The sequence below is a fragment of the Seriola aureovittata genome, chromosome 16 (assembly GCF_021018895.1).
Source record: "Seriola aureovittata isolate HTS-2021-v1 ecotype China chromosome 16, ASM2101889v1, whole genome shotgun sequence".
NCBI lineage: Eukaryota > Metazoa > Chordata > Actinopteri > Carangiformes > Carangidae > Seriola > Seriola aureovittata.
Genome location: NC_079379.1, coordinates 19866776 through 19879919, shown reverse-complemented (window position 1 = coordinate 19879919; position 13144 = coordinate 19866776). Strand labels below are relative to the sequence as shown.

The 13144-nt window shown below is 41.4% G+C and overlaps 1 protein-coding gene across 2 annotated transcripts in view; it reads right to left on the bottom strand.

Moving 5' to 3' along the window:
* trit1 (tRNA isopentenyltransferase 1) overlaps window positions 1–13144 on the bottom strand; it is a 46910-nt gene that overhangs the window by 28427 nt on the left and 5339 nt on the right. The window contains exons 2-4 of one of the 2 annotated variants that reach the window (XM_056399920.1): window positions 4370–4510; window positions 1123–1221; window positions 401–558 (exon numbers count right to left, since the gene is read on the bottom strand). In XM_056399920.1, the coding sequence (XP_056255895.1) occupies window positions 401–558; window positions 1123–1221; window positions 4370–4510 (398 nt within the window). The remainder of the gene's footprint in view (window positions 1–400; window positions 559–1122; window positions 1222–4369; window positions 4511–13144) is intronic. The other variant, XM_056399922.1, reaches the window with a different exon arrangement.

Genomic DNA, 13144 nt, shown 5'->3' with positions numbered 1-13144 from the left:
TAATGTTGCTAGTGTTTCTTTTGCTACTAGCTACATAACTAGCTAACACGAACAAAGTAGCTATACAAAACATACACAGCTAACAAACAAATAACAGTGTAGCAGGAGAGGCTCATTATTAATTATTCAAAGCTACTGTTATCTAAAAATGGTTAAGTGTGTTTCATTTAGCTAACTTTTCCTACACAAGCTTGTGTTGCTTAACATGTTGGTTTGGACGAATAATTTAAAACTGACCAGTTAGAAATGAAAAGCTTAAATATTGTGTAATGTGGGTAATTTGTCATTTTAGAACTATGTCCGTTTTCTAGAAATACATGTTACAAAAAGCTGATAAATCTGTCACTAGACATCCAGTGTAACACGTACACCAGTGAAGATATCTGTTCAGCTGCATCACCTGGCAATCTTGCGTTTGTTGTTGGGGTGCAACATGGAAGCCATTTTGGGGTCCACCTCCGCCAGTCGTTTGTGTAACTCATCTGCTCCCAGTTTTTCCAACTCCAATTTCCTGTTTGGAGCTCCGTCTCCTCCATCCTCTGACTCTTCGTTCTCCTGCTGTGAGAGATATTTCATTTTAAGTTTGAGAGCTGACCAAAGCCGCCTTCAAGTACTGAGCTTAAACTCCTGCTTCCAAATCCTAAATACATATACTAGTCCTGTTAGAACCGTGCTTTAGGTCAGAAATAACATGCATAGAAATAGAAAAGAAAACATAAAATGTAGTAAGCCACATCTTGGCAACTGAGGAATTATTATCACAGTCACACTTTTTCATTACAATATCCGTAAGCACTGAAAGCAGCACATATTGTGGTATAATTTGCATTCCTGCCAACATGTAAGATCTGTGAGATTTTTTGCAGTTGTGGGTTGCCAGGTTGTGGTAACAGATGGATTGAAATTGTATGCATGTGTGTGGATTGTTTCATACACAATTTGGCAAATTGGATAATGTAAAAAAAAACAAACAAAAAAACATACAGAACGAACGGATCCATGAAATATGGAGACTCCCCGTGAGGGCAGGTATGAATTTGGTGGCATAATGAGCTTAATAACGTCAGAGACGCGCAGAGGACGAAGGGAAGTGTATTTGTGTTGCACTGTTGTTGCACTCACCCCTGTATCCAGCAGGACTTTCCACAGCAGAGACTCGATGTAATAATTCGTTCCTCCAACAATGATTGGCAGCTTGTTTCTGCTGTGCATGTCATCTATGTTGAGTGTGTTAAGGAGGAAACTGATCTGCACATATTTTCTGTAGATGATTGCACAATAATTAAAATCACTTTGAAACGACTTGTTGAGCTTCTTTAGTGGCATTTAAGCCATAATGGCATAAAATCAACTCCAGCAAGTTCTAATTAAATCAGTCATTCTGAGTGGCTGCCATTCACATTTTGCTAAATTGCATACACCTACTCAGGTTATTCACGTCGACAGTGCATTTTCCAAAGGCGCTTGTTTAATGGTTTCATATTATGTGCACATTCAAGGAAAGTGAGAATCCAGATGAGAGAGAAAATTGAGCTTTCTGCCTCTTTGATTTCACAGTCCCTCCCCTCAAAATGCAGCGTTCAAATAATAGCAAACATTCAAGGGAACAAACAAACAGAACAAACCACTTTTGCAAACCATACAAAACACAAATGAAAAAGCCTGATCTTAATTTACCATTGGGCTGGCTGTCCAAGGTTTGTTTGTTTCAGGCTATTACCTTGAAAAACTAAGATAAAAAAAAGTAGAAAATTGAATAATATCTCGTGACATAAGTGCTGCAAAGGGATTAAACACAAGAAAATGCAGGAAATCAGCAAAAAACCTCAACATGCTGGAGCTGTTAGCGACTCCAGGCATCAACACAGTACGTGGCCCATAAAAGTAAAAGCCACAGCAGAATGCTTGATAAACAAGAACAATACCACTTAACATCAATACAGACTGTAACATTATAAATAAGAGCGCAACAGCAGTATTAAGCTGAATATTGTATTTCTTACAATAAGTGAGTGCAGTGCGGCTGATATGATGATACGGTATGTGTGAGGTAAGACGGTTTTTTTTCTCCTGCTTGTCGGCTTGTGACACCGCAAGTGTGTTTCCGTCCACCTATTTTTATGCACGTATTTAATTTACATGTAAAAAAAAAAAATTAGCAAGAAAGGTCCAAATATCACAAAAAAAAGTTTTTATACTTGGTGGAAAAGTTGATGTATTGATAGTAACAAAATGTGACAAAATGCAACGGAAACAGTGAATAAACCATGATGTCTATGAAGCATGTGACTTATTTGCCACAAGCTCCACTGAAGAAATAAAAAATATTGGCAGATGAAAACTGTAACCTTCCTCAAATTAATACACAAAACAAGCATAAATGCCACATTTCCATCATGTGTTTTACATTGTTTTTCACCACCTGAAGTTCGACTGCTGCTCTTGTCATTACGCTCTTTCAGGAAAGGAAAAAAATGCATCAATTTGCAATTTCTTTTACCAATTTTAAGGAAATTTGGTTCAAATTTGTGCAAGACATGGATGGAAACCTGACTTCTGTTCATAAGCAGAAAGTTTTCCCCTCTAAGCTTCTCATATTGTCATTTCAATAAATGTCCCAGGCCGAAGACGTAAAACTATCCAAAAGTTTCACAAATTAAGCATTAATCACATGAATCATCTTGTGGCACACGAGACACCGAGACTGGGAATCAGTGCTCAGCTGAATGTGCTTTGATTTTGAATCCATGCAATATGAAAACGTCAGAAAAATGTATATATCTATACTCTGAAATTTGATAGAACATAAAATGAACTGATTAATTGAGAAAATTATAATAATAACATATAACAATAATTAAAATAACTGTTAGCTGCAACCAAAGTGTCAATACTGTTTCTGCATTGCAAACTCTGTATCAGCCACACCTCTAAAATTAACACAAAAATATCAATATTGGAGTGGTCACACAGACAGAGGCTGTGTGCCACACCTTTTTCCTCGCTCTCTCTTTTTCTGTCGCATCTTCTTTCATCTTGCACCTTTCCTTCTCTCTCCTCCTCCCTCCCTCCAGTCGCCCACCTTCTCCACTCAGGGATAATTAAATAACCACTCAGCCATCGTCACTCACCTCCCCTTTTCTCTCTCTCTCTCTCTCTATCTCTCTCTCTCACACTCACACACACAGACGGAGCTGCATCACTGTGTTTGAGGGAGGGGGAAACAAGAGATGGAAAGAGAGTGAGGATCGCTGACAAGTGGTGAGGAAAATTGAGGGAGGGAAAACAGAAAGAGGGCCAGAAGACTGAGAGCAATAAAGGAGAGACAGAGGAGGGCTTCAGGAGGGAGATTATGTGATTGAGTGAAGGACTGATAGCTGATGATGTGTCATTAGGTTCCAGTGTCTTTGAACTTCTCAAGCTTGTCAGCCCTCTCCTGCTATTACACACACACTCACTCACACACACACACACACACTCTATCGTCTCTCTTTCGTGCTTTACAGTTTAAAATCCTCCACGCTGCTTCTATCCCTCTAATCTGTATTCATCTCTTTCCATTTCTCCCTCTTCCCACCAGCAGGCTCACACTGCACTGAAACCTATTCTTGGAGCTACCGCATCCCCTCTCGCTGCACTGGTGAATGTGTGTGTGTGTGTGTGTGTGTGTGAAAGAGAGAGAGAGAGCGAGAGAGAGAGAGAGAGAGAGTGTGTGTGTGCATGCCATCCTGATCTATTTATACCGTCTCCAGTTATCGCCTCCTCTCTCCACATCTGTGTGACGGCCGGTAGTCTGCAGGAGGGTGTGACTGCCCAAACTGTGTGTGTATGTCTGTACAAATTTTAGCCTGAAACCATAGTTGTGAGGACGTTTCAGCCTTGTGAGGACATGTTGGCCAGTCCTCAAAGATTCAAAGGGGGGTTTTTTAGGTTAAGTTCAGAATGAGGTTTAGGTTGGGGTTGGGTTTAGGCATTTAGGGAATGCACAATGAGTGTCCTTACTATTATGAGAAGACCAACATTTGAGCATGCACGCACCACAGACACAGACTCCTATAAATATCTCTAGTCTCTCTCTTCTCATTTTCAGTGCAACATCTGCAGTGAGACACACTGACAAAACGAGGACAGAGCACATCGTCTCCACACACACACACACACACACACATGCACGCACACACGCACACACACGCACGCACACGCACGCACACAGACCAATTAGTAAGAGTCAAATCGACTGAATTCTTTCCTGCAGTTACCACTTATTAATAAGGGATTAAAGATGTGACAGAGGTGATGGCAAAGTGTGGAAAGAGGTGTTAAAGAAAACATTGCTCCTCTGCTTTCACGCGTTTCGAGGAAAGGATATCAGAGCCAGGGCTTTGTTCCTGAAGTCCACCACCGTGTAGCTGCTAACTAGCGGGTCCACAAAGCTGATCATGTGATGTCTGCACTGGGCGAGCTCCTCCGCCGTCACCTTATTGGTGATGATGTCGAGGCCCTGGTACACCTGAAAGGCGACACAAAAGAACCGATTAACAGGGGGGAAAAAAGGCAAGTTATCAGAGCAGAGGTAAATCATAAAACAGAATAAAATAAAGAAGGAATAAATGCTATACAGACAGATAAAATAGTACAATACACATTATATGGAGGAGATCAAAAAAATAATAAATGATTGCATAAAAGCCAGTAATATGCTCTAAGAGTGGGAGTTTAATGGAGGTTTGTCCTAGAAAGCATAAAATCCTTGTCAACACTGTAAAAAAAAAAAAAAAAAAAAAAAAAAACCTTTCATAAAACAAATAGGTCAGGAAATTGCTAGTATGCTAGTAGTCTATGCTAGCAGCAGGGTGTGTGTGCAAATATGTGCGTGTGTGTGTATTTGTCAGTGTCAGAAACTGAAAGCAGGGCTGTGACGGAGGATCGATGTCTGTCGTCCGCATGGAATGACTCTGACCATTCCTGCAAATTACAACAGACACCTCCTCTGTCCATTTTACATCACCCAGTGACGGGGCTCCCACATGGAATGTGTCAGCTGGGTGTCATACAGTAGTCTGTCGTGATTTTCATTCTCACACACACACACACAGAGTCGAGAGTGTTAAAGGGATGTTTCAGGATGTAGAGCACTTTCTACCTGGGTTTCTCTCTCAAAGGCCCTTTTCATCATTTTAACTCATGTCTTGTTTTCATTTGTTCCATTGTCCTTGATTATTTTGGAAAATCCAACATTGTTAAGGTTTATATCGGAGTTTATGTTCACTTCCTGCGCAGAGCTTGGATTCTCGTTTGCTGTAGAGGTGCGTACCGTGAAGACACAGGACACTGATGAGTGCTGATAACTGGATCGACATGTGGAGTGACTGAAAAGAAAGGTGACTCGCCGCATTTAGCCTTCAGTAGATTTGTAGCTCCTGTATAATGTAGGAGTCGCTGTGGTTTGCACTATTCTTCCTCTGCTCTTCTTTCCCCGAGTTGTCAGGGCTGCAGTGTAGTTAATCTAAGGGTTAACGTCCTCCACCTGGCAAACCACTGCAAGGCTTTTATTTTGAAACAGCTTAGAGGTCAGCTGTTAACACCTACACAGCTGGTGTATTTTAGACATTTTTTGGCACTGTGCTGTTGGTGGATCAGTTTTAATTATTATAAGGGATGAAAGGAAAAAAGGGACTGCAGATAAAAGCTCTTTTACACCGGCAGTTCACAGTGGGACTGTTGCACCTTTATTCTGCGTCACCGTATAAAAAGGTATAAACATGGAATGGGGGGGGTCATTGTTTTCGCCTTTATTCATTCACCAGTCGTAGTCTAGGCTGATAAGACCAAATCAGGGAGCGACCATGGGTGTGTACATCATCATTTCCAAAGGTCGCTATTTTTGCTCGTCCAGACAACAACACAACCCTAAAGTTTTCTAACTGAAACGTGGCCAGCAGTGTTTCCAAAAGACTCTGTTTTATGGGCTCGAAAACTAGTAGTGTGGACGTGGAAACGTTTTAAAAACTAAAATGTAGTAGCGTGGTTGTAGCCTGTGTAATATGGAGAGTTGAAAGGACGCCGACACATTTGTGTTACAGGAGCGCCGACGTGCTATCTAAAAATCTTTGTTTGGTTCATTGTAAACCAGCAAAGGGGCAATAAAAAGAAGTCTTCTTAACAGCAATAAAGCAGGATCTTTGTATAAAACAGGCCAATGTGCATTGGTTGTAGGTGTCTAACTGCAGTTCAGGAGAATCTACAACTTCAAACAACGTCATGACTTGTCTAGTCATATTTTATATGCCCTGCTAGCAGGAGCTGCAGAAAGACACAGAGTTGCACGGGTATAGAGCTACATACATACCAGCAACTGACTGACAATGATAAAGTCCTGTTAACTTGATGCTACGTCTTCCATTCTCAGCATTTACTGCATTGCAACATGAGAAATGTAACAGAAAATGTACGGCAGTGTTGGTCCATCTGTCAACTGGTGGGTTCAAAGGACCTTGGTGTAGTTGGGTTCTGTAGATCAATTCTAGGCCATGCTAGTGACAGCAGAGAGACAGAAGTTGAACTCTGACCTGAAGTAATTATGCTGCAGATGGCAAAATATAAACACCTCCCCTCATTTATCATGTAAATACACCTCTACGGCTCTGTCTTCTGCTTAGCATCTGTGTGTAGTCTACCATCAGCCATTCAAGAGGTGTGTGTGTGTGTGTGTGTGTGTGTGTGTGTGTGGCTCAGAAAGTGAATCAGCCTGAAGTTGCCAGGAAAACTTTATGAAACTCTCCGAGTCAAAAACCTCCCAAACACTTTAGTGGGCTGAAAGCTCTGGTTGGATTCAGCCTTGATTTGGGAAAAACCATCTTGGTGAAACACTCTATTGTTCAATAATTCAGAGTAGGAAAATAGAGCCTTTAATCATGAGCACTCAGCCGGCTATGGGGACTGAATCACACTCCCAAATGAACACATGAGTATCATCTTTACAGCATGAAAAAAATGAATAAATGAAGTCACTCTTGGTTTAAATCGTGAGCAGATTTTTCCCATGCATTGAGGAAAGTTTAGATTTTTTACTTCTCAGGCTCAGACATTTTCCCAACTAGAATCTCTGAGGTTTAGGCAGCCGGGACATGTGGTGTAGATGTGGAAAGATGAGAAAGGGTCAGAAACCCACACGGTTTTCTTTTTATAGATGCCAGTATTAGAGGGTTATAATAGGAAATCATATCTACCTGCAACCTAGAAGTGTCATTAGTGTGATAAGAAACTGTGAGGCACGGCAGGTCTGTCAAACCTTGGATCCCTCCACATGTCAAAAGTGTGTGCATGGGGCTGAAGCAAGACTGAGCATTTAAAGAAACATGGCTTTTTATCTTTATCCTTTCAAAAGCCACATATCAAAGAGAAAAAGTGCAAAGAATTGATTAAACAATGTGTTTGTCTGCTCTAAGGTAAGCTACACCTTTAGCATCCCCAGCTAACTACCTCACCACCAACAGTAGTGACCGAACATTACATCCATGGCCAAAGCGAATATCACTACCTTACTAACGCTACATAAGTTTGTGTGCTTATGTAAAAATAAATAAATAAATAAAGGTTCACATTCACATGCACTCATTTGCACAAGAGGAAGCCATTCCTGGATGCTAACAGAGTTAAGGTTAACATTAGCAGCTCTATTCCTACAAACATTTTTTCTCATGTTTTGCTAAGTAGTCAAACTTACATTAAAATGAATTCTGATCCTCATCATACTTATAATACTACAGCTAACTACCTCTACACAAAATAGGAACAATCACTCTCTGTAGCTTTGTAGCTTTAGCATCAGTCTTTTAGCACTAGATCATGTATGTGGCCATCAACAAAACATTTAAGACCCCTATTTAATTTTTTAAACGTCACAAAGTTAGCAAGAACCAACAAACTCGTGGAGCTAATGTTAGCTAATTAAGCTAACGTGTTACCAAAAGCAGCAAATCCACAAATATTGATGGCTACCAGCTAGACATAAGAAACCTGTTTTTGTGCTCTGGGTTTATTACTCTATAGTTATCATACTTTTATTTAAATTTTTTCCTCCTTCTAAGCTTCAGTTGCACTTTCTGATTGAGTTTAGTTGTAGTATTTTCGGTCTTTTTTTTTTTATAGTTGCAGTTGTAGTTTTTCTTTATTCGTTAGAGCCAGACGGTGGCAAAACATTAGTTTGTGAGAAATGAATTTTTTGATGTGCCAGCAAAAGGCAGAACTTGTAAGCAAGAACCAGACATCACAGTTTTATTTTGTCTCAGCTTTGTTTTTCAGTTTAAGAAGCATTTTGTGGTGCAGGGCGTGCCCACATCCTCTGGAATACCCCCTAACTTTGTTATACAGCATCTTCCTGCAGACTCAATCTTACATTGCAAGACAACAATATTACAGACTATAACCCAACATACATGTACTGGATAATCAATACAACTGTGCATACGTTATTGATCATATCCTTGGTGACAGCGTCTGTGGGTTGCGTGCACTTCACCAAATGTTCTTGAGCACCGCAGCAAGCCAAAAATGGGGAGCAGGGCAGGGCAGAACAACCCAGCCTGATAAATTATTCACGGCTTCTCTGCACGACACCACTGTCAGCCAAGGGAGGGATGGATGCATGGATGGATGGACGGATAGATGATGGAGATTAATGAATGAAGGTGAAGGTTTGAGGAAGTTTTTGGAAAGAAGAACAGCGATGGAGAGGATGACAGAGAAAAGGAGATGAACAGACAGAAGAGCGCTGTGTACTTGTTACAGAGAACAGGATGCTCCCTGACAAATTTGCACACATTATCCACCACCACCCCTCCTCTGTCTTCACTGCTCTCTCTCTCTCTCTCACACACACACACACACACACACACACACACACACACACACACACACACACACACACACACACACAGATTGTACAGAGAGAAGACAGGATGATAGGTAGCAGAAGGATGGCAGAAGGGCGGTGAGAAAGAGAGAAAGCCATATAGAGATGCTCAGAGAGATAGACTTGCATCAGGTTGGTGTGTGTGTGTGTGTGTGTGTGTGTGTGTGTCACTGACTGAGGGTCACATGTCTCTCATTATGAGCCACACCCCTCCCACATTAACACACTTTTGTTCCCTGACAAGACAAATGCTCTTTATAACATGCACTCACAACTTGTTAGAAGTTGACAAAACATGCTCACCGCATGGCCCGCTTAGCAGCTGTCTGGGAGCTTTCAATCACAACACATGATCTTCATCGAAAGATGGAGTTGCCCAGTTGTCATGGAAATGTAGACGTTCATATTTTCCTAATTTTTCTGCTCTGTCGGCTTAAAAATGTTGATTTCATGACAACTCCATCTGCCCAGGAAGATGTGACGTGATCTGATTGAAAGCTACGAAGCAGCTACTAAATGGACCTTAAGGGGAGCTTTTATCCTCTACTGTTTCCAAGGACAATAACAAAAGTAAGTTTTACTGTCATCCATGTAGATTTATAGTATTTTGTATCAAAAATGATGCTTATATAATTTTTTTTTCTAGTTTGAATTGTCTTATCTCTCGTTTTTCAGTTTCATCCTGTCGCCCATACTTCGACTAACAGCCCCTGGTTCTCCTCAATCTTCTTTCACTCTAGCAGAGTTTCCTCTCCTTCCATCCTTCATCCTCCTCTTCCTCACGACCCTTCCCAATTTGTCCACCCTCACCTGCCACTGAGAGTGCACAGCTAATGGTTATGTAACCGCTCCTTAAAGTGCGTTTACGTGTTCTCGTGTTGGAGAGTTGCAGATTGTGAGCAGATTGTGATGACTTTAATTTTGCCTTAACGAGAACAAGGAGAGCTGAGAGTAGAAGCACGCAAAAGAAGACGGGACTGTAAATAAAGGCAGAAAAAAAAATAAATGAAAGAAGCCACTTGAGTGGAATATATGAAGGAGGAAAAAAATGCTTTGAGGGGAAGCTGCAAATGAGAGAGAAAATGAGAAAGAAATTAAGACTTCTAGTAGAGGTGGTGGAAATGAGCTTCAAATTGCAGTGATGTTCCAGCTCAGAGACATTAAAGCATCAAAAGATAAAAATCAACATAGCTAATCCTGTTTACACATGTCTTCTGGAGGAAACTGAAAGAAGATGTCACAATAAAAGCAGGGGGGTTTTCAAGCATTTGAAATGGTGCAACAAAAACAAAACAAAAAAACAAACGTGAAATGTTAATATTAGCCGGGTTTAAGGGAAGATATAAAGAACTGACACAGACACAAAAATGTGACAAAAAGTGGAGGGAGAATTAAATACTGCTGAGCAAAGCTGTTTGGTTGCAGCTACTTTTGGTCATATTTCATGCCATCTGAAAACCAAACAGGGAAATGCACTTAGCAGCTTTCTATTAATGAGCAAGGTGTTCGTGGAAATGCCAGCATGCACATTTACAGGAGGTGAACAGATACTTTACAGCCGCCTCTAAACTTCAAAGAGATTAAACCACTGATCAGTCTGACAAACGGATCCACGTGTTATTTTTATGTGTCATTTCTTTATCAATGAAAAGGAACTCAAGAGGCATGTAAAGGGTGTTTTCTGGGAAGTTGCTGAGGAAATGTCTCAGCGATTTTGCTCATCACATTAAGCTAATTATAATTGCAAACCTCATAATTCACATTAATGTACTTCAATGGAAGCCCAGTTAATGTGGGTTCAGCTGCCTACGCTTTCCCGTCTCGCTTTTAAATGGACGTGAATGGATGTGACGGTGTGGCTTGTGTGCGAGTAAGAGAGGAGTGTCTGTGTGCGAGTGTGTGAGCGAGACAATGAGCTCAGTGTTCGAGCTCTACGGAGCCTGCAGCCGGACTGCCCGGCCAACCTTACGCCCTGCACGAGACAGCTGTTCCTCTGCCACATAAATAAGGAAGGGGGTGGGGGGGAGCATGGCCAAAAGAAAGAAAAAAGGGCGAGAGAGGCAGAGAGGAGTGAAGAAAAAGAAAGGGACAGAGAGAACAAACAGTCATTGAGACATAAAATAAGATTCAGAGAAAGGCAAGAAAAAAAACAAAAGAAAGAGGGAGATGAAGCAGAGCTTTCAGTAGTTTTAGACCGACGGTTTGTGAGTATTGGCATTTCATTCATGTAAACCGTAAACCGTCAAATATCTGAAAATATTCCTTAATTTTCTGTGGACAATTCCCTCGTATGTTGTGCCACACCCTGCGTGTGCTTCACAATAAATGCATTTTAATGTGGAAGCAGTGGTAGGCCTTTACTGTGAAACGGAGAGTCCTGCCAATGATGTGGCGTTGGCTAATGTTAGCTAACGAAAGATTTGCTCCCTCTACGACGTTTCCTGCACTTCAGAACAATAGGTCATTTAAAAACTTCACCTACACATTTTTATTACATGATTCACAAAGCTGATAACAGCTCGAACAAAGACCAACATCTGACTGTAAATGGAGGAATGTCCGTCTTTCTGTCAATTTCTTCGATTGTATCGCTGAGGACCCAAGAAAGTGCAGAGTCGACAGTTAAGTATTTCGGATGAGCGGTTCTCAAGAAAGCTTCAAACATCACTTTTCTACATGTTACTTGACATGAAGACAAATGGCGGGACTACGAGGGCAGAGTAGCACATGCCAGGGTTTTTAAGAAAGGCAGACCTCGACTGCGACAGCATCCGATTCCAACAGTAACTAACGAGAACCGACTGACCACACACACCGGTTGTCTCACCAAAGAGTTACTCAATGGAGCTTTTCTGAAACTACATATTAACCTTTTGTGATTGACTTTACACCTAAATAACAATAAAAACACCACAGGAGACTTTAATGGTTCAGCAAGCTGGTTTTGATTCATTAAGAAAGAGGCTCCCTGACCTCTATTCTCTTTTCTCTGTACTGTGCTGTTTAATCCCCATTTTGATCTTGGGATTGTGCATCATGTCATTCAATTACGTTTTATTGAAGAAGGAAAACCGGCCTTTCAGCTGCTTGCTTACTGTTAGTCTAGCAAGCGCGTTAGCTTAGTGACCAACAGAAAAATAAGTTCACACAGTTTATTCAAAAGACAAATCTGTACCATCGACTCCTGCCTCATAATTGTCTGCAAACTATTCCTCTTTTGTGGAGCAGTTCGACAGAGAAGGGTTATTTAAAAGCAGATGGTGCAGCACAGCTAATAAGCTACGATAGCTTCAGCTTATTCAATTAAATAGTATAAAATTACTTATAATTACTTTACATTAAAAATTCACTGCCATACAAATGCTGAAATGTCAAAAGCTTTGATCAAAAACAATAGCAGGCTCAGCTGTAGTAGGTCGACCCTGGTGCAGTACAATTCGTCCTTACTCTGACCCCTGGACACGGCCCTGTAGACTGACTGTAAGCTGGCTCTACATTTATATCCCTCTCTCTGAATCCCTTCCTCTGTTATACTTACAACAGAATACCTATACCCTGCCTCTTTTCTCTTCTTTACCCCTTCTATCCTTCTCCCTCAAGGCACCATCCTTCAACAATTTATCCCTCCATCCTCCCCTCTTCTCTCTGTCTCTCTGTGGGGAATGGCCCAGTAATGCCAGACTAATAAATCATTCATGGCGTTGTCCCCCCCCCTGGTCCCCCTCCTCCCCCTCCTCCTCCATCCTGCCATCCTCCTCTCCCTCACTGCTTTACTGTAGCGGTGACCGCATCACCACACCCGCAGACTGCAAATACACGCACACACACACACAAGCACACAACAAAAAAATAAGAGTTAATCAGCTCTGTTTTTTTGGCTCGCTCCTACACAGGCTTAGATTACCTAAAAAGCATGCATCATAAATCGGATGTGGGAGGCAGCAGCATCGCCTCAGTTACAATACAAACAGATACGTCAAAGCCCAGACAGGTCATAGCCACACCAGACAGATAGAGAGACAGTGGGGAGTGGGGGGAGAGAGGGAGAGAGAGAGATATGCACAGAGAGAGAGAGAGAGGGAGAAGAAGAGCAGGAGGAGGGATGACTGCAAGCGAATTAGAGGGATATAACACATAGCTGCACAGTTTGAGTGTAGGATGTGTTTAATACGTAGATAAGCATTTGGTGTGTGTGTGTGTGTGTCTGTCTGCGTAACAACCTCTGGCCAA